The sequence below is a fragment of the Marmota monax genome, unplaced genomic scaffold (genome assembly GCF_021218885.2).
Source record: "Marmota monax isolate L192 unplaced genomic scaffold, Marmota_monax_Labrador192_F-V1.1 WCK01_AAM20220418_F8-fsc00011, whole genome shotgun sequence".
In the NCBI taxonomy this organism is placed as follows: domain Eukaryota; kingdom Metazoa; phylum Chordata; class Mammalia; order Rodentia; family Sciuridae; genus Marmota; species Marmota monax.
In genome coordinates, this window is record NW_026693082.1 from 21,307,587 (window position 1) to 21,335,114 (window position 27,528).

General features: G+C 39.0%; 1 protein-coding gene across 1 annotated transcript; it reads right to left on the reverse strand.

Moving 5' to 3' along the window:
• Positions 1-23,481: 23,481 nt before the first annotated feature.
• Positions 23,482-25,089, reverse strand: LOC131424543 (sperm motility kinase 2B-like). The gene has a single exon (XM_058582618.1). The coding sequence runs from the start codon at positions 25,087-25,089 to the stop codon at positions 23,482-23,484; it is 1,608 nt and encodes a 535-aa protein (XP_058438601.1).
• Between the last annotated feature and the right edge of the window lie 2,439 nt (positions 25,090-27,528).

The following is a 27,528-nucleotide window of genomic DNA, read 5'->3' on the forward strand; positions in this document are numbered from 1 at the left end:
AACTTCTATCCTTATTCTGTATGTTAGGCATTTTCATAAGAATGTGCCTTGGTGTGGGTCTGTTGTAATTTTGTATATTTGGGGTCCTGTATGCTTCCTATATTTGATTTTACATTTCTTTCTTAAGGTTTGGGAAATTTTCAGATGTTATTTTATTAAAAAGATTGTGCATTCATTGGTTTGTATCTCCAAGCTTTCTTTTATCCCATAAATCTAAGTTTGATCTTTTCATGTTATCCCATATTTCTTGGAAGTTCTTTTCATAGTCTCTTAACATTTTCTCCATGATCAAGTTTATTTTCAAGATTATATATTTTTCTTCATTGTCTGAAACTCTGTCTTACAAATGGTCTAGTCTGCTGTTGATGCTTTCCAATGAATTTTTAATTTGGTGTGTTGATTTCTTCAGTTTAAAGATTTCTCCTTAGTTTTTTTCCAGAATCTCTATGTCATTTAAGTGATCTTTTGCTTTCTGTTTTTTTCTCCCTTAAACCATCCTTTACCTCACAGATCAATTTAAATATGAATATTCTAATCTCCTTCTCTGACATTTCTTCCACTGGGGTATTGATAGTTTCTGATATCAAAGTATTTTGGTTTGTTTGGGGTGATTTATTCCCTTGTTTTTTTTGTGTCTAACCATCTAACAGTTTGTTTTGAGGCAGTAGAGTTTCTGTCCTGTGGGCTTGCAGTGTCCCTGAAGGTTTCCAGTACCTTACCGTTAAGGGGGAGACAGATAATAACAACAACTGATGCAGCATTAAACCAAATAGCTCTTGCCATGAAATCTACAATGTTGATTGTCACAATAATCAGAAATGATACGGTCAGTTAGTTATTGCAATGGTAAAAACATTAAGTATACAAAAGGTTTTACAATTTCATGTGGTGAACAAGGATAGAACAGAAGTGATGTATGATGTGATGATTATGAGAGAGGAGGAGAGAAAATAGAAGTAAAAAAATGTTAAGGGAGATCAATAGAGATTGGCTGATAGCAGAGGAGAAGGGAGAAAGAGAGTTGAGGGAAACCAGTAAGGGAGAGAAGAAAATGTAAAAAATAAAAATTAAGAAGATTACAATGACAAAACTGATATATACTACTCAAACATCTTAGTCCTCAAAATTTTGATCCATGGCTGGGGCTGTGTCTACCTTCAAAATGGGGTGAAGAGATGCATCGAGGAAGCTCGATCCCCAAAGAAAAGAAGGAGCATATAGAACAGGAGTATGCAGGGTCCTGGTGGGCGCCGCTCTGCTCCAGGCCATGGTGCAAGTGGAGCTCTGGGCTATCCCCAGGTGAGGGCAGAGGCTCTGCCAGGGGTTTCCACCTCAGCAGAGCCAGTAAATGAGGGTTGGGGAAGAAAGGATGTTGCCTGCACTGCTTGGTGGTAGCATCCTCAGCAGCCATAGTTGCATCAGGAGCAGCACAAAGCACAGTGCCAGCCCAGGAGGTGGCTGGAGCTGTTAGTGAAGTCACCTAACAGCTCTTTCTCCCTAGTATGCAAATTGACAAACAACCACACAATAGGGCTCCGCATTTCATAATATCCTTTGAGCTATTTTTCCTCGCTATGCCGATCTGATTTATGCGAAAATATGCCTTGCACGTGTATGTGGAGGACCTGGAGACAGTGGATTCGACCTTTAGCTGTGGTCATCTACCTGGTGTCCATATAGTCATTGCGATTCCCCTATGCGTGTGGGAAATACAGAAACTGGATGATGGAATACATACCAAGGCTTGTTTTATTGCTGGAATCTTGTTGCTGTTGACTGTACCTATATCGCCGTGGGTGCTACTGCAACACCTACTGCATTATACACAACCTGAACCACAAAATCTAATAATGATTCTTTGGATGGTAACCATATACAGTTTAGGTAGTTAGATAGCTTTAAAATATCCCAGCATTGCACTATATGTGATTACCTGCAGAGAATGCTATGAAGCTTATGTCATTTACAACTTTATGGGATTCCTTACTAATTATTTAACTAACCAATATCCAAATCCGGTATGAATCCTTGAAGCCAAAGATCAGCAGAAATGTTTTCCACCTTCATGTTGGTGTCCATCATGGCCGAGAAGTGTTGCTATTTAGGTACAAACTGGGTGTACTGCAGTACAAAGGTGTCAGACCATTCACCACCATCTTTGCTTGAATCCGTGAGCTGCTTGGTATATATGATGAAGGAAACTTCAGCTTTTCAAATGCTTGGACTTATTTGGTTATAATAAATAATATGTCACAATTGTTTGCCATGTATGTCTTCTGCTGTTTTATAAAGTACTAAAGGAAGAACTGAGTCCAATCCAACCTATTGGCAAATTTCTTTTGGCATAAGGATGGTGGGTTCTGCTTCTTTTTGACAAGCAGTACTGCTTTGTTTGTAAAAGTTGATGCTATTTCTGAAAAGCATACATAAGAATGACAAGCTATAGAAGCCATGGCCACAGGACTCCAGGACCTTATTATCTGTATTGAGACGTTCCTTGCTGCTGTTGCTCATGGCTACACATTCTCATATAAACCTTATGTCCAAAAAGCAGGAGGGCTCCTGCTTTGATTCCTTTCTGGACATGTGGGATGTTGTTACAAATATCAGAGATGATATTTCTGAACAAGTGAGGCATGTTGGACGGACAGTTAGGGGACATCCTAGGAAAAAAATTTTCCTGAGGATCAAGATCAAAATGTACACACAAGCTTGTTATCATCATCATCATCATCACAAGATGCAGTTTCTATTGCCTCTTCTATGCCACCTTCATCCATGGGTCATACCAAGGGTTTGGACACAGACTACACAGACTATACATACTACAGCTAAGATATGTGAGGAAATACTTAATGAAACTACTACAGAATAGAAAAAAAAAAGAGGCTTTAGATAAATCTGTGGACTCTTGAACAGTGTGCAAAAGCAAACTGCTACAACCATGCTATTCTATTACCTGGTATCCCTTGGCTCAGGATTTTGTTACTTGGGACAAGCCATAAATGATGGAAATTTTCAACATAAACACAGGTGAAGACCAAGTACAACTATTGGATTTATACATTTTGAGTTTTGTATATCACAAAATAATCAGTCTAAATTTCCTAGACTTAGACTTGATTTCTGAACTAGAACATCACATACTCAAATGATAGAAAATGACTACAGCTAAAATGCTCCTAATGTTTTACTGCATTATCAAGAGGATGGACCTAAATGAAGAAAATTTAAAAATCAGTGCTTCTGACTACTGCTGCATGAATATAATGCTCTGGATAGAAAGCATAAATTCAGAAGTATGAATTAGTAGACTTAATAATCATGTGCCATACAAGCTTACCTAACAATTATTTATCTACTTCCCAACTGAACGTCTTTCAATAAAGAAGAGTTTATCATTTATTTTCTGCAAAATAAAATTGATCCATGAAAAATATCTGCCTTCAAAAAATTCCAAAAATGAGAAAAAGTAAATGAAGATGAATATCTATAAGTATCCTTTAAAAGACAGAGTTCATTAACAGGAAAGAAGAAGAGATGGGGGTAGAAAAGTGTTTTTTGATTTGAGAGACTAATTAGACAAATGCAGAGGAGAGGTAGGATATGTTTATGAAGAAGAAGAGGAAGAGGAAGAGGAGGAGGAGGAGGAGGAGGAGGAGGAGGAGGAAGAAGAACAAGAAGAAGAAGAAGAAGAAAATAAAATAATTAAAGGAAGAGTGAAATAGCGAACACTAGAGTTTGGTTGTTAGGAAGAGGAGAAAAAGGGAAATAGAGTTATGAAACATAAAAAAGAAAATCAATCCAGAAGATACTAATCAAAATCTCTAACCCTGAAAAAAAGAGCACTGAAAAATAGCTACCTTCAAGAAATGCTAAAAATGAAAAAGTGGAAACAAATATGTATGTGTACAAATGTATAAATGTCCATCATGTATCAATCAATACACATTCAAAAACAGAACAACAAAATAAAAACAAAAACAACATAACAGAATAGTCAATGAGAGTATATGCACACTGTCTATGCCAAACTGTCCTTCATTTCTTAGCTTCCTTTGTCAGAGGAATGGTGTGAGGGTCTGTGGAAGACATTTTTGGCTTCACTTCCAGGGTATGGTTGCCTCTGGGTTCTATGAGATGAGTTTCTGCAAATGAAGCTCCCAGGGATGGCACAGGTTCTGGTGTTGCCCCAGGTATTTCATTGCAGGGGAGTTTGTGGGTGTTAAATGAATCAACGTACTTTTAGGACTGTACCCCACTACTCTCCCCAGGGCACCAATTGTGGGAAGAGGGGGTCAGTCCTTCTCTGGTTCTTTTGTTTGGGGACACTGCCCTTTTTGGCCTCTCAGAGACTGTTTTTGAGCACTGAGCTCAGTCACTCCGCCTGTTCAGATTCTCCCTGCTGCTGGTCCTATAGCTGCTGGGTTCAAGGAGGTGGGGAGGACTGGCTTTCTCGGGCCTCTCTGATCTGTGTTGTCCCCCAAAGTAGTGTCCGTGCCAGTAATTCTCTGTGCCAAAGATTCTCCTGATTTTCTAGGCTCAGTTTAGATTTTGTGGTTGGCATTTGCTGGATTCATGTATTGGACTCAGCCTGGAACTCACAGATCTAAGTTCCTGGTCTGAGTTTGTGTGGCTGTCACGTGGAGATACTAAAATGTCTCCAGCCCCACAACAGGCAGACTGTGACGTTCCCACAGCAGTTTAATGAGCCAAAAGTCCCTGGGTTGGCCCAGGGCAGGCTGCCCCTCTGACCCTGGGATTCCCCATACCAAGACCTCCCCACCACTTTTCTTCAGTCCTTTCTGACCTTGTGTAGTAATTTTGCCCACCCCCACCCAGGAGCTCAGCTCCAATTCTGTTCCTTAGCCTTGTCTGATATATCCAAAATTTCCCAGTCTTCAAGGCTCTCTGTCCAATATTGAGTGCCAGTGGGGTGTTTTCACTCACAGAGAAGTAGTTGACTCCCTGTTTGAGTCTGAGTTACTGAGCTTTGAGAAAAGCCACTTCCCACTAATCCGCCATCTTGGAATCCTATGGTTAGATAAGAGAAAGGAATCGGTTGCTCTAGTGGTTTAGAATGACGCTGGGTTTCTAGTCAAATACCCTGTTGCAACTGTGCTTGTGGTCACCTCCTTCATGTTAGTAGGCTTGCTCTTCTAGAAACCAAGATCAGATCCTCTTGTCTTGCTCACTTGAATGGCACAGCAAAATAAGCAACATCTGTATTTATTTACGAAAGGAAAGAGTGCCTCAGGGATTTAGGAAATGTCATAAGAAACACTGAAAACTGCTTTCTATTATTCATATTTTAGGGCATCCCAAAGCAGCCTCACTGCTGCTTGCCTCTGAGCTGTATAACGTTACTTGGCTGCACAGAAACATTGTCTTCCATGGAAACCAAGGTGATCTTATGGGGTTACACAGAGACAAGATTTTTAATGTCAGTAGCATTTTCAGATTTTGGCAGGGTAGACACTGTCAAAATCAGGGTGCACACAGATTTTTGGCTAGTTGGTCACTATCTGACCAAATGGTAAGAGTAGGAAATGCTGCTTGTACTACAGGCCATGATGGATAAAGAGTACAAATTACATAATCACTAATCCTGCTGTATGACCTGGGGCAAGTTACTTAACCTCTCTGGGCCTCAAATTTCCCCAATTATGAATTATACACTTGGAATATTTTCTTATTCCCATATTGATAACAAAGGACAGAAATCTGTTTTTAGACTCTTTAATCAAACTGCTTTTTAAACCTTAAGATTTATAAAATATTAGCTTGAAATAATGTTGTAATTAGTTTCATATTCTCTTGATAATAGTAACAATGAGCAATAGAAGACACAGTAGATGTCACTTACTATTGTATACTATTATTATTCTTGGGCTTACAGCTATCAGGTAATTTTATTTATGTATTTTAAATTTTATTTTTATTTTTGTAAATGAATGGTTTTTTAAAGTTGTTTGTTTTGTATATAGATATCAAATTTTTCCAGCACCATTCATTGACTACCCTTTCTCCATTAAACCGCTTTTGTGGCCTGACTGAAATTAATTGGCAACATATCTCTACGTCTATTTTGGACACTCTAATGTGTTCTATTGATTTGGTTTTTTGTTCTTTTGATAACATCATAATGTCTTGATTATTGGAGTTTCATAATAAATCTTAAAATTGTGTAGTTTGATTCTTCCAAATTTATTCTTCTGGGGCTGGGGATGTGGCTCAAGCGGTAGTGCGCTCGCCTGGCATGCGTGCGGCCCGGGTTCGATCCTCAGCACCACATACAAAGATGTTGTGTCCGGCGAAAACTAAAAAATAAACATTAAAAAAAATTTATTCTTCTTTTAGAAATTGTTTTGGCTATTTTAGTTTCTTTCCTTTTATCTACAAATTTTAGAATCAGCTTGTCTATAGCTATAAAAATGTTTCTGGGACTTTGGTTGGATTGTATTAAACCTATGAGTCAATGTGGAGAGAACTGTCCTCTTTATTATGTCAAATCTTCTGATCTACAAAATCAGTCTCTTTCCACTTATTTAGGCTTTTGATTTCTTTCTCCCACTCTGTAGGCTCTCTCTTCACATTATTGATTGTTTCCTTTGCTCAGAAGAAGCTTTTTTAGTTTGAATCCATCCTATTTGTTGATTCTTGATTTTATTGTTTTTGCTTTAGGGGACTTGTTAAGGAAGTCACAGTTCCTAAGCTGACATTTAGGCCTACATTTTCTTCTACAAGCACAGAGTCTCTAGTCCAGTGCCTAAGTCTTTGATCCACTTGAGTTGGGCTTCGTGCAGGGTGAGAAATAGGGGTTTAATTTCATTTTGCTACATATGAATTTTCAGTTTTCCCAGCACCTTTTGTTGAAGAGGCTATATTTTCTCCAATGAATGTCTTTGGCACCCTTGTCTAGTATGAGATAACTGTATTTATGGGGGTTTGTCTCTGTGTCATCTATTCTGTACCATTGGTCTGCATGTCTCTTTTGGTGCCAATACCATGCTATTTTTCTTACTATGGCTCTGTAGTATAGTTTAAGGTCTGGTATTGTGAGGATGTGGGGGAAAAGGTACACTCATACATTTCTGGTGGGACTGCAAATTGGTGCAACTGCTATGGAAAGCATTATGTAGAAAAGTTGGAATGGAACTAACATTTGACCCAGCTATTCCACTCCTTGGTTTATACCCAAAGGGCTTAAAATCAGCATACTAGAGTGATGCACCACATCAGTGTTTATAGCAGCTCAAGTCATAATAACTAAACTATGAAACCAATCCAGGTGCCCTTCAGTACATGAATAGATAAAGAAATTGTAGTATATATACACAATAGAAATTGTAGTATATATACACAAACCATAAAGAAGAATGAAATTATAGCATTTGCTGGTAAATGGGTGGAGCTGAAGAATATCATGCTAAGCAAAATAAGCTAGTCCCCCAAAAACAAAGGTTGAATGTTTCGTCTGAAAGGCCAATGTTAACTTAAATGGGGGGAGGGGCGAGGGAAGAATAAAGGTGTTTTGGATTGCTCATAGCGCAGTGAAGGGAGGGAAGGATGTATGGGGGTAGGAAGGACAGTAGAATGAATCAGATATTATTACCCTATGAGCATATATGACTACATGACTGGTATGAATCTACATCATGTACAGCCAGAAAAAAGAGAAATTATAATCTGTTTATGTATGATATGTCAAAATGCATTCTACTGTTATGTATAACTAATGAGAACAAATGGGCAAGTGCACGTGTGCATACATGCACACACATAAACACACAAGAAATGCAAGGCAAAAAAAATACACAGATTCAATAACCATCAAAATATCAATGACAAATACCAATGACATTCTTCAGAGAATAGTCCTTAAATTCATTTGGAAGAATAGCCAAAGCAATACTGAATAAGAAAAGTGAAGTAGGAGGCACTACTATCCCCAATCTCAAATTACACTATAGAGCTACAGTAGCAAAAGCAGTATGTATTGGAATCAAAATAGACAGGAAGACCAATGGAACAAAATGGAAGACACAAAAATAACCCAAATTTATACAGTCATGTGATACTTGACAAATGTTAAATAAATAAATGTTGGAGAAAACGCAGCCTGTTTAATAAATGATGCTGGACAAACTGGATATCCATGTATAGAAGAATGAATTTGGATTTTTATCTTTCACCCTGTACAAAAGTCGAATCAAAAATGGATCAAAGTCTTAGGATTCAGACCAGAAACCTAACAATTGCTAAAAAAAAAAAAAAAAAAAAAAAAATCATATCCTCAACACTCTATCACATAATTATAGAAACAAATTTCCTTAACAAGGCCCCTAAAGCTCAAGAGATAAAACCAAGAACCATTAAATAGGATAGGATGCCATCAAATTAAAAAGCTTCTGCACAGCAAACAAGATGATTAAGGGTAAAGAGAGGACCTTTGGAATGGGAAAAAAAATCTTTGCCAGCTGATGGAGGATTATTATCCAGAATACATAAAGAATTCAAAATACTCAATGCCAAAAAAACAAATAACCCAATCAATAAATGGGCAAAAGAACTAAACAGAAATTTCTCAAAAGAAGAAACACAAATGGTCAACAAATATATAAAAAATGTTCAACATCTCTAGCAATCAGGGAAATGCCAATCAAAATTACACTAAGATTTCATCTCACTCTAGTCGTAATGGTAATCATCAAGGATACAAATGTTAAACCACGACGCAAGAAAAGACCACTGACTCCAATTAAAATCAAATTAAAGCAAGCTTATTATTTCGACCAGCGAGGCTGCCTTTCCCATCAAAATCGTGGGAGCCAAGGACAGCCCCAAAGCTTTCTTGCAGCCCAGCTTTATAGCCCAAAAAGTTACACAAAGTGGGGTTACAGATAATAAAACTCTGAGGAGCATAACAGTTAGTTTACATTTTTGCTGGCCCCAACATCAGAATTTATGAAGGTCGTTAGAGCCTCAGAGAGGGTCGTTATTTGGCCAGGGAAGGCCAGGATTTATGAGGCGTCACTAAGATTTAGGAAAGGGTTGTTATCTGGTCAGAGAAAACCAGGCAAGGGTGAGTTCAAGGCACGGGCAGGCATTCCAAGCAGCGTTACAACATCAACTTATGGCCAGGCTATACAGACATCCTAATATTTTTACAGAAAACAGAAATGAATCCTTCATAACTTGTGACAAGCTGGTTTCTGATCTAAAGAGAATTAGGCTAGGTATATCAACAAATAATAATAAATGTTGGCAAAAATGTAAAGGAAAAGGTGTTCTTCAGTGTTTATCCAAAAGAACTAAAATCAGCATTTTGTAACAATATACCCACTACAATGGTTATAGCAACATAGTTCACAATGGCCGAATTAGGAAAAAAATCCAGATGTCCATCAACAGATGAATGGTTCAAGAAAATGAGGTATATACAAACAATGGAGTTGTATTCAGCCATAAAGAAGAATGAAATAATTTGTATTTTACACTTATAGCACATCTCATTTCAAATTAGATACATTTCAAGCACTCAAAATCCACACTTGAATACAATATTATACTGTTCACTATAATACGATATTATACTATTTATTTAGTTTATAAACCAGCAAAGGTGAAGGACAGTCTGAAGAAGGTATGATGTAGAAACTGCCATAGTTAATGTTATGGATCCTAATCACAATGACAGTAATCATCAAGAAGGCAATGCAGTTGTAAACACCTAAATAAAAATGGGATGATCTGGGATGAAGATCAAGCATATGGGCCAATGTCCCCAGAATGGAACTTTTGGAAAGACTTATCTGTCTCAGTTATGGGAAAATGTTTACACAGGCAGCCAAACCAGTCAGTAAATGCTTACCTCTGTGATGCTCTAAGATGTTTCATAACAGACAAGAAAACAGCGGGCATTGGGCCAGAAACTACAACATGCCATGATAATCACAGGAATTGTCAGCAGATTATAAAGCACCATTTAGATCTGATTCACAGGGTCAATCAATGATTAATGAATACTAAAGAGCTGGCTCTGTCCTAATACACCTCAGGATTAAGAAAAGCTTGTACCCAGCATTTCCCCTTAACTTCCCACCCTCCTGGATGCCTTAGCCAGTGTCTGTCCTTCTGAATCAAATCATGTAGCTCCTCCAGCCACTCAAGATGACTCCTGGTGATCTCCTTCAAGTGCACTACCTACTTTCTCTGACAAATCCTCTGTCTCTTAAATGATAGTCTGTGAGCATTTTCTGATTTCATGGTATTAACCAGTATCCTGTGACTCCGAAGACCCATCATAGGCAATGTCCTCTGATGTTGTTAATGTAAAAATGGGTAATGCTCAGTTTAAGACTGGATTGAGGCTAGATTACCACTCTTCAGTATCTATAACTATACACAGAATTACTACCTACAATAATTTACAAAATAATTTACAAAATAATTTCAATGATTTACAAAATAAAGCAAAGAGAAACAGAATTTTTTTGACTCTATATGAGAAGGAGTCAAATTACTAGTAATAGCAATTAAAGTGCCCTATTGAAAGCTATTTATTATAGGTTAGAGAGGTGTGACAAATTTTTAAAAGTCTGAGGACATAACTTTCTGAATGTCAAAAAACAACTCTGGATAGCTGGGCGTGGTGGTACACGCCTGTAATTCCAGCGGCTTGGGAGGCTGAGGCAGGAGGATTGCAAGTTCAAAGCCAACCTCAGCAAAAGCAAGGTGCTAAGCAACTCAGTGAGACCCTATCTCTAAATAAAATACAAAATAGAGCTGGGGGTGTGGCTCAGTAGTCGAGTGCCCCTGAGTTCAATCAGTACCAAAAAAACCCAATTCTGGATAATGTAACTGGCCTCTTATAAACTGAGACCAATGCCAGGTTCCACATGCATTCTATATGAGGCCCATTATTACCTAATACAGAATCTCAGGCCACTTAAGATAAAGGTTTTAGGTAGCAGAAAGTTAACACCCCAAATCCCTACGTAGGATGCCCAATGTCTGGGACCACACTACATGGATGTCATGATGCGCAACTATCTGCAGTGAGCTAATCTCAATAGCTGAGAAAATACGAGCAAAGGAGCTGGCTTCAGAAACAAAGGCCCCTTGTGTATGTACACTTCAAAACCATATCTGGAAATTTAACCAATAAAGATGAAGTCTGCTTTAATTACCTTTAAATTTGAATAAATGAACTACACATCCTTACTTTTGTTTTCTTTCTCCTAAGCATTTACAATATTCTCCCATATCATAAAACTTTTAGTTCAATTGAATATTATAAAAAATTCACTTGGATATTTTATTAGATTTGTTTGTATACACCAGGAGTTAAACATCAGACAGTCTATTCAATCCTAAGTGTCTCTTGTTGCAAGATAGTTTGTTTCATACACAATTGGAATCTAATTCAGTATTTCCATTATGTGCTATAAAGCACATGAGAACAAAACATCAGTTTAATGCAAGTAAAGTCCTATATTACAAACCTCTAATTCATGTGAGAATTTGTGATAGACAAATACTAATTAGCTATATGCATATCTATGTATTCATCAAGGCTTATTAAAGACAGAATGACTTTGTGTTGATTCTTTAAAACTTTTTCTTGGCTCTATTAATGTAAAATACATTGGTATAGGAATTATAAGTGGAAATACAAATGTAGCTGAATTGAAAATTATTTATAATACTTACATATTTCCAGTAGTCAATTTCTCCAAAATGTCCAGTAATAATCCAAGTCCCTGACATCCAAAGCTTTCCACCCAACTGAAAAATGGAAAAGGTGGGGTTATACATTGTCAGTTTTTATTTTGGAATATCATAATAATGCTACATACCCACAGATATTTTATACTTGGCTATACTCAAAATCATAACTATAGTATAAGAACAATACCAACTAGAAAATCATTCATGATTCATTATCTTTGTAGTAGAGTTAGGGCTAAGATGGGATAAGCCAGGGTGAGCAATTCAGCTTGCACCAGCCTGTGAGAGCCCATCTCCTCCATGCTCTGTGTCCATAGCATCACATAGGTAGCTTGAAGTCATCCACAGCCATAACAAGTATTTTACATCTCAGGAATTGTCAAAAACCAGAGCTTTACCACCCATTCTCCAAGATCTGGCTATAAAACATTACCAGCACACCACTGGATAAACCCCATCTTGGACTACATCAAAGAGCAGAAAATGGGTAAATGAATGATGGTCTGTGGAGGAAAGATGCAAAGAAAAACAGATTACTCACAATAATTAACATTAAAAATCAATGCTGTAGGAGAATATCACAAAGTACTGAAATGCAGCTCATTAAATGGTAAGAACTTCATATGTTTCAAATATTAGTTGCTTAAAAATAATTTGAATGAATATTTCCATCCTGACTAAATTACACCTATTCTATAAAACCAATGACCCAATCATTATGTTTAAATAAGTAGGACCTTGTTACCCACTGGACAACAGCTCACCCTGACCCCAGAAAGATTACGTTGGTAAAAATGAATACCTTCTTACACTGGTGACTTGGAAGCCTGACCAATAACTAATAGAATGATAATAATCTGTCTCCAAAACAGTTGGGTGGGGAAGAAAAGCTATCCTAGGAATTTATAGGTGAATATTTATTTGTATAAACGTGTTCATATGTAAGAATTTATATGGTGTGTACACAGTTGAACAGTAAGATATTAGAAACAAATTTTTATCAATAAAAAAGGACGTCATAAAGGAAAAAAAATTAAGTCATGTGTAAGAAAACACTACTTTTTTTTTTAATGTAAGATACAACATTCCCAACTAAATGAGAGTGAAAGTTGTAAGAACAGCATGATATTTGCATAAAAGCAGTCACATACACAGAATAGAGGGCCTAGAAGTAAACGTACAAATTAACAACCAACTAATTTTCAACAAAAGTGCTAGGAACATGGAGAGAAGATAGGTTTTTCAGTAAATGTTGTTGGTAAAACAAGGAAACTCATATGCAGAAGAGTGAAACTAGATTCCTAACCTATCACCATTTTTTTAAAAAAAAAATCAATTCCAAATGGATTAAAGACTAAATGTAAAACCTGAAACTGTGAAACTACTAGATGAAAACATGGGAAATGCTTCAGGACATCACTAATCATGAGGAAAATATATATCAAATCCACAATGTCAAATCCTCAATCTGGTATGAATGACTAATATCAAAAAGACAACATCAAGTGCTGATAAGGACATGGAGTGAAGGGAACCCTTACACACTATTGGTAGGAGCAGCTGGTGAACTCAGCCATCATGGAAACAGTATGGAGGTTCCTCAGAATTTCAAAAACAGAACTACCACATGATCCAGCCATCCCCCTACTGGGATATATCTACAGGAAATGAAATCAGTGAGTCATAGAGACATCTGCACTCCCATGATTGTGCAGCACTATTCACAATAACCAAGATATGGGAACAATCTAAGTACTCATCAGCTGATGAATGAATAAAGAAAATGTGGTACATGTACACAATGGAATACCACTCAGCCATAAAAAGGAGGAAACCCTGGCATTTGTGACAGCATGGATGGAACTAGAGATTATTAAATGAAGTAAGCCAGGTGCAGGAAGACAAAGACTGCATGATCTCACAAATACATGGATCTAGAAGAGTTGATTTCACAGAAGTTGGAAATAGAATGGTGCTTACCAGTGACTGGGGGGGGAGTAGAGGAGAGGAGGGTTGGGGAAATGTTGATCAAAGCATATGAAGTCACCATTAAGATAGGAGCAAGAACTCTTGGGGTGCTCTTGTACAAGACAGTAACTACACATTAACAATTTTGAACTGGGTATCTGCAAAAGCCAGAAGGATTTTTATGTGTTTGAGGAAATAGATATGTTTAACCTGATCTAAACATTTTACAATATACACATGTATCAAAATATTACATAACTTTACATTATGATTTTGTGTTTATGTTCCAAAATAAATTTAAGTACAAAATATACTGTTCAAAATCAATGTTGTTCTTTTTCACTCTGAAACAGGTTTACTGTCTACAAATTTTCAGAATTTCTGATATTCAAAAAAGAAAAAAATTCTAAACAGGAAATTTCTTGCCATATATATTGGCAATCTTCTGTCAAGATGATTTTCTTCTTCTCTGTGCAATAAAGTCATGGAATATCTAATTTAAGAATGCAAATATGAGGCTGGGGTTGTGGCTCAGTGGTACAGTGCTCGCCTAGCATATGCAAGGCTCTGGGTTCGATCCTCAGCACCATATAACAATAAATAAAATAAAGGCATTGTGTCCAACTAAAAAAATTTTTTTAAAGAATGCAAATAAATTGGAAAGATACTCCCTACAAAAGATGGACACCTGCCTGTTGTTATGGCTAAAAAAAAGTAGATGTTGCGAGTTTTCCAATCAAGATGATAAATCAAAAGAGACCCTCATCATTATACAAAATACACGTATGAAGATGTAAATTTGGTGTCAACATACCTTATATATAATCAGAAATATGATAAATTATGGTATAATGGTGTATTAAGAATTTTAATGCAAATTTTTTTTAAAAATTGAAGAGTCTACCCTCCACTATCAGCAAAAGACAGACTGCCTGCAGACATTTCATTTCTTACTTTCATATCTCACTTTGATGTCTCATGAGGATACCTAAGCACCCACTACACTGATTGCCTTGTTGACATCCTATTTTGTATTTATCCCTATTTCACATGCAGAGGAGAAGCTTTAAATCAAACATACATGGAGTAATTTGAAACTTGACTTGGTTGGTATTGAGGTATCTGGAGAATCTGGGCTCTTCAACCTTCTTGTATTAGAACTTCCCAGTGGGCCTTCAATATTTTGTTTCTAGTGAAGTTTCAATCACTCTATATTCAAAGAATATCCATACAGATATCCTAAAGCTAATATAAATGATTTTAGGATTATTAATATGGCTACCACGTTGATTCTATTCATAAATACCTTATACCAAAATATGCAAAATCCATTTAAATTACAATAATGCAACATAAGATGGTATTTCAGTTAATACACTTATGTGTGACCAGCTAAAAACTTTAGGAAAAAAAGCCAATCCCTGTAAATCAGTAAAGCTTTCTGAATAATTAATAACACAACATAGTTATTTAAAATTTATCACCCCTAACATAAAAAATATGACTAATTAATGGGACCTACAGAAGGTCTCCAATCAACTATTTCTAAACCTACTACATAGCTCTCTTTTAACCTACAGAATAGGAATCAATAAAATGAAATTTATAACAACTCATGTATATGTCATATTCTCATAATATACTCATGTATATATGTCAATTCTCAGAAAAAAATTATTAAAATTCCATGTAAAGAGACATTACACCAAATGTCTATATATTTCAGTCTTTTAATTCACTGTGGAAATTCATTTTTCAACCAAAAAAAAAAATCAGAGAGGTGGGCAGTACTGTAAAGACCTATATGTTTGCAGTCCTAACAGAGGTTTCTTGAAATACATAGTTTTCTCAATACTGAAAAAATTTCCATCAGTGTAAGAAACCACCAGAAAAAAAATATCTGTCAACTGATCAATAGATGATCAATCTTCAGGAAACAGAATCTACACCACTTGCTCTGTCAGCACAGCAACATCAGACATTACCCAGGTAAACTATAAAATATATTCATGGAAAACTGAGCACTTTGTTAATGTGGCTTCTTAAAAAAATAGAAAAGATGGAGATCAGTATGACATTTGAATTCGGAAACACCAGAATATTGATAGAATGGTAAATATCAATTTAAACATAATCTGCTGTGTGTGTGTGTTTGTGTGTGTGTGTGTGTGTGTGAGTGAGAGAGAGAGAGAGAGAGAGAGAGAGAGAGAGAGAGAGAGAGAGAGATTGGAGACTGTGCCTACAGGTCCTCTACTGCTGAGCTGCATCCCCAGTCTGTTTTATTATTATTGCTTAATTTTTTTTTTTATTATCCAGGTAGTAGCATTCTTTTTTTTATGTATTTTTTATTTGTTCTAATTAGTTATACATGACAATAGAATTCATTTTGACACATCATACATTGATGGAATGTAACTTCTCATTCTTCTGGTTGTACATGATGCAGAGTTACAAAGGTTGTGTAATCATATATGCACATAAGGTAACAATGTCTGATTCATTCTACTATTATTCCTACCCCATACCCACTCCTCTCCCTCTAATCCAAAGTACCTCTATTCTTTCCTAGCCCTACCCTCTTGTTGTGAATTAGCATCCTCATATCAGAGAAAACATTAGGCTTTTGTTCATTGAGATTGACTTATTTCTCTTAGCAGGATAGTCCAGTTCCACCCATTTACTGGCAAATGTCATTATTTCATTCTTCTTTAAGGCTGAGTAATATTCATTGTGTATATATACCACAATTTCTTTATCCATTCATCTATTGAAACACACTTAGGTTGGTTCCATTGTTTAACTATTGTGAATTGAGTTGCTATAAACATTGCTGTGGCTGTGTCACTGTAGTATGCTGATTTTAAGTCTTTTGGATATAAACATGGAGTGGGATAACTGGATCAAATTTTTTTTTAATTTTTTATTGTTGGCTGTTCAAAACATTACATAGTTCTTGATATATCATATTTCACAATTTGATTCAAGTGGGTTATGAGCTCCCATTTTTACCCCATATACAGATTGCAGAATCACATCAGTTACACATCCATTGATTTACATATTGCCATACTCTTGTCTGTTGTGTTCTGCTGCCTTTCCTATCCTCTACTATCCCCCATCCCCTCCCCTCCCCTCCCCTCTTCTCTCTCTGCCCCCTCTACTGACATTCGTTTGTCCCCCTTGTATTATTTTTCCCCTTCCCCTCACTTCCTCTTGTATGTACTTTTGTATAACTCTGAGGGTCTCCTTCCATTTCCATGCAATTTCCCTTCTCTCTCCCTTTCCCTCCCACCTCTCATCCCTGTTTAATGTTAATCTTCTTCTCATGCTCTTCGACCCTACTCTGTTCTTAGTTACTCTCCTTATATCAAAGAAGACATTTGGCATTTGTTTTTTAGGGATTGGCTAGCTTCACTTAGCATAATCTGCTCTAATGCCATCCATTTCCCTGTAAATTCTATGATTTTGTCATTTTTTAATGCAGAGTAATACTCCATTTGTATAAATGCCACATTTTTTTTATCCATTCATCCATTGAAGGGCATCTAGGTTGGTTCCACAGTCTAGCTATTGTGAATTGTGCTGCTATGAACATCGATGTAGCAGTGTCCCTGTAGCATGCTCTTTTTAGGTCTTTAGGGAATAGACCGAGAAGGGGAATAGCTGGGTCAAATGGTGGCTCCATTCCCAGCTTTCCAAGAAATCTCCATACTGCTTTCCAAATTGGCTGCACCAATTTGCAGTCCCACCAGCAATGTACAAGTGTACCCTTTTCCCCACATCCTCGCCAGCACTTGTTGTTGTTTGACTTCATAATGGCTGCCAATCTAACTGGAGTGAGATGGTATCTTAGGGTGGTTTTGATTTGCATTTCTCTGACTGCTAGAGATGGTGAGCATTTTTTCATGTACTTGTTGATTGATTGTATGTCCTCCTCTGAGAAGTGTCTGTTCAGGTCCTTGGCCCATTTGTTGATTGGGTTGTTTGTTCTCTTATTGTCTAATTTTTTGAGTTCTTTGTATACTCTGGATATTAGGGCTCTATCTGAAGTGTGAGGAGTAAAGATTTGTTCCCAGGATGTAGGCTCTCTATTTACCTCTCTTATTGTATCTTTTGCTGAGAAAAAACTTTTTAGTTTGAGTAAGTCCCATTTGTTGATTCTAGTTATTAACTTTTGTGCTATGGGTGTCCTATTGAGGAATTTGGAGCCCGACCCCACAGTATGTAGATCGTAGCCAACTTTTTCTTCTATCAGACGGCGTGTCTCTGATTTGATATCAAGCTCCTTGATCCATTTTGAATTAACTTTTGTGCATGGTGAGAGAAAGGGATTCAGTTTCATTTTGTTGCATATGGATTTCCAGTTTTCCCAGCACCATTTGTTGAAGATGCTATCCTTCCTCCATTGCATGCTTTTAGCCCCTTTATCAAATATAAGGTAGTTGTAGTTTTGTGGATTGGTTTCTGTGTCCTCTATTCTGTACCATTGGTCCACCCGCCTGTTTTGGTACCAGTACCATGCTGTTTTTGTTACTATTGCTCTGTAGTATAGTTTGAAGTCTGGTATCGCTATACCGCCTGATTCACTCTTCCTGCTTAGCATTGTTTTTGTTATTCTGGGTCTTTTATTTTTCCATATGAATTTCATGATTGCTTTCTCTATTTCTACAAGAAATGCCGTTGGGATTTTGATTGGCATTGCATTAAACCTATAGAGAACTTTTGGTAATATCGCCATTTTGATGATGTTAGTTCTGCCTATCCATGAACAGGGTATATTTTTCCATCTTCTAAGATCTTCTTCTATTTCTCTCTTTAGGGTTCTGTAGTTTTCATTGTATAAGTCTTTCACCTTTTTGTTAGGTTGATTCCCAAGTATTTTATTTTTTTGGAAGATATTGTGAATGGAGTGGTTGTCCTCATTTCCATTTCAGAGGATTTGTCGCTGATATACAGGAATGCCTTTGATTTATGCGTGTTGATTTTATAGCCTGCCACTTTGCTGAATTCATTTATTAGCTCTAATAGTTTCTTTGTAGACCCTTTTGGGTCTGCTAGGTATAGAATCATGTCATCTGCAAATAGTGATAATTTAAGTTCTTCTTTTCCTATTTTGATGCCTTTAATTTCTTTCGTCTGTCTAATTGCTCTGGCCAGTGTTTCGAGAACTATGTTGAACAGAAGTGGTGAGAGAGGGCATCCCTGTCTTGTTCCAGATTTTAGAGGGAATGCCTTCAATTTTTCTCCATTCAGAATGATGCTAGCCTGAGGCTTAGCATAGATTGCTTTTACAATATTGAGGTATGTTCCTGTTATCCCTAGTTTTTCTAGAGTTTTGAACATAAAGGGATGCTGTACTTTGTCGAATGCTTTTTCCGCATCTATCGAGATGATCATATGGTTCTTATTTTTAAGTCTATTGATGTGGTGAGTAACATTTATTGATTTCCGTATATTGAACCAGCCTTGCATCCCAGGGATGAATCCTACTTGATCATGGTGCACAATTTTTTTGATATGTTTTTGTATCCGAGTCGCCAGAATTTTATTGAGGATTTTTGCATCTAGGTTCATTAGAGATATTGGTCTGTAGTTTTCTTTCTTTGAAGTGTCTTTGTCTGGTTTAGGTATCAGGGTGATGTTGGCCTCGTAGAATGAATTTGGAAGTTCTCCCTCTTTTTCTATTTCCTGAAGTAGCTTGAAAAGTATTGGTATTAGTTCCTCTTTAAAGGTTTTGTAAAACTCTGCTGTATACCCATCCGGTCCTGGGCTTTTCTTAGTTGGTAGTCTTTTGATGGTTTCTTCTATTTCCTCAATTGATATTGGTCTGTTTAGGTTGTCTATATCCTCCTGACTCAATCTGGGCAGATCATATGACTTAAGAAATTTATCTATGCCTTCACTATCTTCTAATTTATTGGAGTATAAGGATTCAAAATAATTTTTGATTATCTTCTGTATTTCTGAAGTGTCTGTTGTGATATTGCCTTTTTCATCCCGTATGCTAGTAATTTGAGTTCTCTCTCTTCTTCTCTTCGCTAGCATGGCTAAGGGTCTGTCGATTTTGTTTATTTTTTCAAAGAACCAACTTTTAGTTTTGTCAATTTTTTCAATTGTTTCTTTTGTTTCAATTTCATTAATTTCAGCTCTGATTTTAATTATTTCTTGCCTTCTACTTCTTTTGCTGTTGTTTTGCTCTTCTTTTTCTAGGATTTTGAGATGAAGTATGAGATCATTTATTTGTTGTTTTTTTCTTTTTTTAAGGAATGAACTCCAAGCAATGAATTTTCCTCTTAGAACTGCTTTCAATGTGTCCCATAGATTCCGATATGTTGTGTCTGTGTTTTCATTAATCTCTAAGAATTTTTTAATTTCCTCCTTGATGTCTTCTATAACCCATTGATCATTCAGTAACCTATTGTTCATTCTCCAAGTGATGTATTCTTTTTCATTCCTTCTTTTATCGTTGATTTTCAGTTCCATTCCATTATGATCAGATAGGATGCATGGTATTATCTCTACTCCTTTATATTGTCTAAGAGTTGCCCTGTGACATAATATATGATCTATTTTTGAGAAGGATCCATGTGCTGCTGAGAAAAAAGTGTAACTGCTTGATGTTGGGTGGTATATTCTATATATGTCAATTAAGTCTAGGTTATTAATTGTGTTATTGAGTTCTATAGTTTCCTTATTCAACTTTTGCTTGGAAGATTATTGCTTAATTTTAATATGAGAAAGATGCTTACTATTTTGCTAAAGTTGCCTTTCAAATTGTTATCCTCCTGCCTCTGCTTGCCAAGTCATTTTGGATTATAGATATGAGCCAGACCAGAATCACCTCTTAAAATTCTGTAATGGGAGATATCAAACTCTTCCTGAAATGATTTAAAAAAAAAAAAAACTTCTATGATCAAATTGCACATCCTAGTAGGAGTCTCAATGTAGCCTAAGAAGCAAAGAGGTAACCAAGAAAGGAAAGAGAAAAGTCAGAGAAGGATCAAGAGGAGAGAGCAAAGGGCAAGACTAGAATCACAATGTTCAAATCACCTTTGAATGTTAAAAAGTAGATTAGTCACAATAGCAAGACTGTGGAACCAACCTAGATGCCCTTCAATAGACGAATGGATAAAAAAAAATGTGGCATTTATACACAGTGGAGTATTACTCTGCATTAAAAAATGACAAAATCATAGAATTTGCAGGCAAATGGATGGCATTAGAGCAGATTATGCTAAGTGAAGCTAGCCAATCCCTAAAAAACAAATGCCAAATGTCTTCTTTGATATAAGGAGAGTAACTAAGATCAGAGTAGGGAGGAAGAGCAGGAGAAGAAGATTAACATTTAACAGGGATGAGAGGTGGGAGGGAAAGGGAGAGAGAAGGGAAATTGCATGGTAATGGAAGGAGACCCTCAGGGTTATACAGTGGAGGGGGTAGAGAGAGAGGAGGGGAGGGGAGGGGAGCGGTGGGGAGGGGGAGGGTGGAGGATGGGAAAGGCAGCGGAGCACAACAGACACTAGTATGGCAATATGTAAATCAATGGATGTGTAACTGATGTGATTCTGCAATCTGTGTATGGGGTGAAGGTGGGAGTTCATAACCCACTTGAATCAAAGTGTGGAATATGATATGTCAAGAAATTTGTAATGTTTTGAACAACCCACAATAAAAAATTTAAAATAAAAAGTAGATTAGTCTTTGAAATGCAGTTATTGCTTGCAGAGAGACAGGGTGAAATAAAAGTGTATAAAGCTGTTTCCAACATCTCATTGGTTTTAGGAAGCAAATATAGCCAGTCATCTCAAGGAGCAATGGAGACAACTAGTAAGGTTTAATTTTCTATCACTCTAAAAATGAGACCTATTCTACTCAGTGTTTGTGAAGATGAAAGATATCACATCTGGCTTTCTAGACCACTTCAGATAAACTCCTGTCAGTTGGAGATATGCACTGCCCATACCATCACCTCTTGACTATACTTGTGTCCAACAGGCAGGAAGAGGCAAGGAGGCCCTGGAGGGAACAGGCATCTTGGAAAAGTGGAAAAGCTGGTGTAGGTTGTAAGGATGGAACCCATGGTTTGTGCTCTACTTAACAGAAAGTCCTCAGCATGAAGGAGCTCGACATCAACATATATAAATATTTGAGTAAATGAAACAGCCCTTTCTTCCTACCTAGAGCAGGAGTTACACTGACCCCAGAGGAAAGGCCAACATCTGTTTCTAGGAGCCGCAGGGAGAACACCTGCCTGACAAGTGCCAGCCTGGCCCAGGGGCAGGCCTCGAGGAAAATGCCAGCTCAGGACACCCTGTCCTTCTGCTCCTGAGAACAACCACACAAAATGCAAAAAGGCGTTCCTTCTCTACACTGCCTCTCTCCCGGCCTCTAGGATCCCACACGTCTGTGACTTGTCCCAATGTGGGCCTAGAGTTGTCAACTGGGCCTGGGCTTCCTCCCCAGGCACACTCCTCCATGATCCTCATTAGGCCTCTCCTGCTTCCCAGAACCTCCTGCACATTGTGACCTTTCAGGCAGCTCTTAGGCAATTCCTTCCCTAGGCCAAGATTGGGTCAGAAAATGGCCGTTTCCTGGCTGCACACCTGTGCCCCTGCCTCAAGCTGGGAAGTGGTTTTGCCTTAGAGGGATTCACCACCATTGGGATTTTTTTTCTATATAAAACTTGCAAAGTGTTTCTCTTAAAAATAATAATAATAATAATCCCAAGCATCTGATAATTTCGCAAATGGGGCCCAATTTCAGAAAATGGAAAAAACTACTAAAATGACACATGTGACCTACATTTTTTTAAGGTATCCACACCTGATCATTGAGGGAATAGCAAGAAGAAGCTGCAAGAGAACCCCAAAGCATAGAGCAATTCCATATGAGTACATTTTGCTTTTATGCAAATATCATCCATAGATGGCTTGTCATCTCCACTCTCCAAACCCCATGTGCTTCCTTCCCTACTACCTTCAGCAAGGGCCACGAGGAATGGTGAGGCAGCATGGCAGGTGGTGAGGCACACAGTCAGGGCGATAGGCAGGCCCTTCCCAACCCTTGGCCCTCCTCAGCCTTACTTGCAAACAGTATGGAGATGATGCCATAGAACTCTCTGGGGTTTCCAATGTCTTCTCAGATGTGATTTCTCCAACAGTTGCCACCCATCCCCTCCACACACCTCAGGAATGGATTCCTTCTGTCAAAGGCTGCCAGCTCAAAGTCAGTTATGTCCCATCCAACTGGGTTAAGGGGAGCAAATCTCCAATGGCACTAGGTCAAAGCATGTGAGAGCTAATTTACACTGGCTAGAGGCAAGAGACCCTCTACACTAAGGAAACAGTCCACATCTACATTGGCTAAAGGTGAGCATGTTACTTTATACACAGGCTAAAGTGATTGAGTCCTCATCTGCACTGGTTCAAGGTGAGCAAGTCTATGTACATTAAACAGGAGAGGGAGGCACAGTGTTAGGTCTAGGCGAGGATGCCTGGTGGGCTCTAACACAGACACTTCCCCCTTTTATAGATCAGCCTCTTTTTAAAAAAATTTTAGAATATCAGGTAGACTATGCAATTTCAGAGAAACCAATTTATTAAGAAATATCACTGCATACAAAAGCATGGGAAAAGGCAGGGGAAGGGTCTCAGGAAAAACAGTCTCATCTGATGTCCCCGGCAGGTGGAGGCATGGGAGATGCCTGATGTCCAGGTAGATCCAGATGTGCTCCTGGCTGGACCCCCCATGTGGAGAAACCCAGCCAGTAGGCACTCAGTCCTACAGCTGTTGGAGTCCATGCGACAAATGCCAACATAGTGACAGCATCCACGGAGCAAAGGCTCCTCTGGCTGGCTGTTTCTTCGTTTGGTCCATCTGAACTGTCCATTTATGTAGGAACCACCCGATTTGTGAACCTAGCAGGTTTCTGCTCTCCTGGTGTAGGAGCCTCGTTTTCGCCATCACATGAGGGTGTGCACAGCACAGTCTGCGCAAGCAGGCAGCGATCCTCCGCCTCACCCACTTCCAGCCCTTCCTGTGGCCCCAGGGATGCACTGTGGTGGCATCTTGGGAGACATGGCTGGCTGCTATTGATGGGCAGGGCTGGGGTAGGTCAGACACAGAGTGATGCTGGGAGGCTAGCCTGGGAGTGGGGGGCTTCTCATGTAGGAAGCGGAGTCTAATGGCAGGCACGCTGGCTCTTCTGAAGCCCTTCTGCCCTGACTCTTTGGCCTCCTGAGGCTGATGATGCTCACAGGGCAAGGGGAAGGTGTGAAGGGCAAGCTCACTCGCCCTCCTCTGCGGCAGGGCAGGGAAAATGGAAGGATCCCTGGGGCATGGGCGAGGTGCATCCCTCCTTCCCAGGGGCTTCATGCAGCCTGCCCCCTGGCTTATCTGCTGCTGGATTATGAGATAGGAAGCCATCACCTCATCAAACTTTCTCTGGGACAGCGACACCCAGGTACTGTAAGGGTCGTACTCCATGTCGAACAGCATTGTCAGTACTGTGGGGTCTGAGAGGTTGGGGAGGGGCACATCATGGAAAGGTAACTTCTCCTCACCCTGATTCAGCCATGGGTCCACCAAGATCTCCTCTGCCGAGGGGCTTACTCTGGGGTTCACTGTCAAGATTTTCTTGATGAGTCTTTTGGCTTTGGCTGAGACGTGCCAGGGAAATTTCAACTTGGGGTGTAAGATCTTCCTCAACATCTTCTTCATGCTGGCTGCCATAAATGGGCGCTGTCCAGTCAACATAAAATACAAAATGACACCCAGGCTCCAGCTGTCCACTGGGGGACCCTCGTGTACTTCCTTGAGCACACATTCCGGGGCGAGGTAGTCCAGAGTGCCCCAAAACTGGGTCAGCTTCTTCCCAGGCTTGAACATGATACTGAAGCCAAAGTCGATGATTCGGATGTTGCCTCTGGCATTCAGCACAACGTTCTTGGGCTTCAGGTCTCCGTGCAAGATGTGCATCTTGTGGCAGTAGCACACCGCACACACGATCTGCCTGAAGAGTCTCCTGGCCTCCTCCTCCTGCATGCCCTCAGGCGGGACGAGGTCAAATAAAGATCCCCCAACCCCATACTCCATCACGATGTAGATCTGTTTGTGGGTTTCAATCACCTGAAAGAGCTGGATCACGTTCGGGTGGTTCAGGGTCTTCATTGCCAGTATTTCAGGAAGGACCAAACTCTCCCATATGCTCTTTGGCAGGACTTTCACCGCCACCTCGGCCCCAGTGCGCAGATGGCGGGCTAGGATCACCTGACCAAATGCCCCATGATCAATGTCCTTCACGACCTGGTAATGGTCTGTGAAGGCCTTCTCCTGGCAGGAGCCAGGCCCCTGCGGCACTACACTAAACTCACTACTCTTACTATGCATCCTAAGCAGGAACACCAACTAAGGATGCTAGCTAAAAACAAAATAAGAAATCAAAACAACAAACCAAAATCAAAAAACAAAACAAGATAAAACAAAAAACCCAAATCAAAGAACCAATCGCCAAAGACCACAATCACCAACCGCCAACCACCAAACGCACTAACTAGCTGGGAGTCCGACAGGTCACCACCAAGAGCTTCCTGTACTTATGGACAAAAACCCAGCCTCAGTCACTCTGTTATATACCTGGGGATTGAGACTCCCTCACAATGGCTCCTTGTGAGGTCAGAGCAAGAAATGGCCCAATCATGCTTGAGCATCACCCACACTGGCCATCACCCTTTGGGCCTACAGGACCTTTTCTACTTTCACAGTAATAAGAATGGAATCCAAGAAGTATTTCACTTCAATGGGTTATGGAAACTGACATGTATTTTTTTAGAATTAAAATTTGTACATTGCGCTTGTAGGGGACAGATGATGCAGGGAACCTAAGACAGCAGGAAACAGTTTTATTTGGCTGCAGCCAGGTTCAGAGGGTACAGTTTTCACTGTAATCAATTAATGCCTTGACTCCCAAGTTCAAGTAGTTTCAGAATTTTATACCCAGTTTGTTAGGGGAGGGGCTCAGAAGTTCACAGTCTGCAGAAGTTCACACAAAAGCACATTTTTCTTTTACTCTTTTGGGAAAATTAACCCTTCAAAGACAGTGCCTGAGAAGGGAGAGCTTCTTCTCCCCTTTCTTTCCTCCTCCTGCCAGCTGTGACTCTGGAGCCCAATTGGTAGCCTGTACTGTCTTAGAAGTATAGACATCTCTGTGAAGTTCCAGCTCAAGGCCAGAGGCCTGGTTAAAGGATTTGTCTTTTTTAAAATCAGATTTTGCAGCTATAAAGTACTATATTGGATCTATGTTTGTGAAAAACTAGTAAAAGGGCACACAGCACCAGAGTGCTGATTTCTTTCCAGGGCAGTGGCCAAGTAAAATACAGCAACAGGATAATAGGAAGTTTACCTACATAGAACTCTTCTGTAGAGACTCTTCTGCTGAGAGTCTTAAAATCAATTACGGTGAAAATTTCTGCAGAAGCTTAGTTAAGATTTTCTGTGGAGGAAGGAATGCCACAATAGGATCTCAATGGACTTTTCATTTCAAGTCTAGAAGTCTGTAATAACTTAGCCTTTGAATGACCTCATTATATCTACACTGAAGATATTCAACTTCTTTATTTCCAGCACTGAATAATGAGTGTCAAAAGGATCGTAGCCCCTCACATCATGATACTATATAATGCTCTCTTCCTTAAGATACTCTCACGCATGGTATGCACAGCTATGGGGTTTAGAGAGAGGAAGCACTAAAGAACAAAACACAGCGGGTTCAAACATTCAAAGTGATAAAGAACAAACCCTGATTGCCAAGAATCCTAGAACCAGTAATAGTGTCCTTCCCAGATGGGGAAGACATGGAGGCATTCTCAGGGCCCCTTCATGCTGCTGAAAGCAAATGCCATGGACTGGGTGATTTATTAACAAATTATCTAGTCCCAGATCTGTAGACTGGCAACTTCTAAGTCAATGCAATTTGGTGCTGTGTCCTCATACGATGGAAAGGCAGAAAATGGAACTCATTTCCTCAGAACCCCTCACCCTACATCTTTTCTATTTTTTCTTTTTGTATTGTACTGGAACTCAACCCATCACCCAGGAGCCTCTCACACTTTAAGCAAGTGCTGTACCACTGAGTTAGATCTGTCCCATTTTCATTGTGAGACAAGTTCTTGCTGAGTTGCTTAAGCTGGGCTTGAATATGTGATTCCCCCTGCCTCAGTGTACCGAGCAGATAGGCTTAAGGCACTTGTGGTTTAAAAATGAGGTGTTCCCCAAAAGCTGCTGTGTTAAGGCAGGAATATTCAAAGGTAAAATGAGTGGATTGTGAGAGCTGTACCTAATCTGACCCTATTCGTTTCAATGGATAAATTGGGTGTTAAGGCAGGTGGAAAGTGACTGGAGGAGATGGGTCACTGGAGTAAAGCCCTGAGAGGGTACTTCTTTCCTGTGTCTCCTTTCCTTGTTTGTCCCATGTTGCTATGAAAGGAGAAGCTTGGCCCTTGCCCCAGGATGTGCTGCGTCACATTTCGACCAGTACAATGTTTTTGGCCATCTATGGATTGGGAACTCTGAAATCCTGAGCTCCTAATAAAGTTTTCATCCCTAAGTTGTGCTTGTTGGGTGGTGTGACTACAGCATCAAAGAAAGCTAAGAGAAACATAAATTGGTACTGAGAAGTAGGGTCATTGCTACTAACTGGACCACATTGATCACAAACCATTAAAGCTGGTTTGCACTAAGAATACTTAACAGTTTAGAGATGCAAGCCTCAGAAATTTTGGAATGTAGTAAGCAGAGCTTGATGAGGAATTTTGGGAGGAGCTCAGAAGA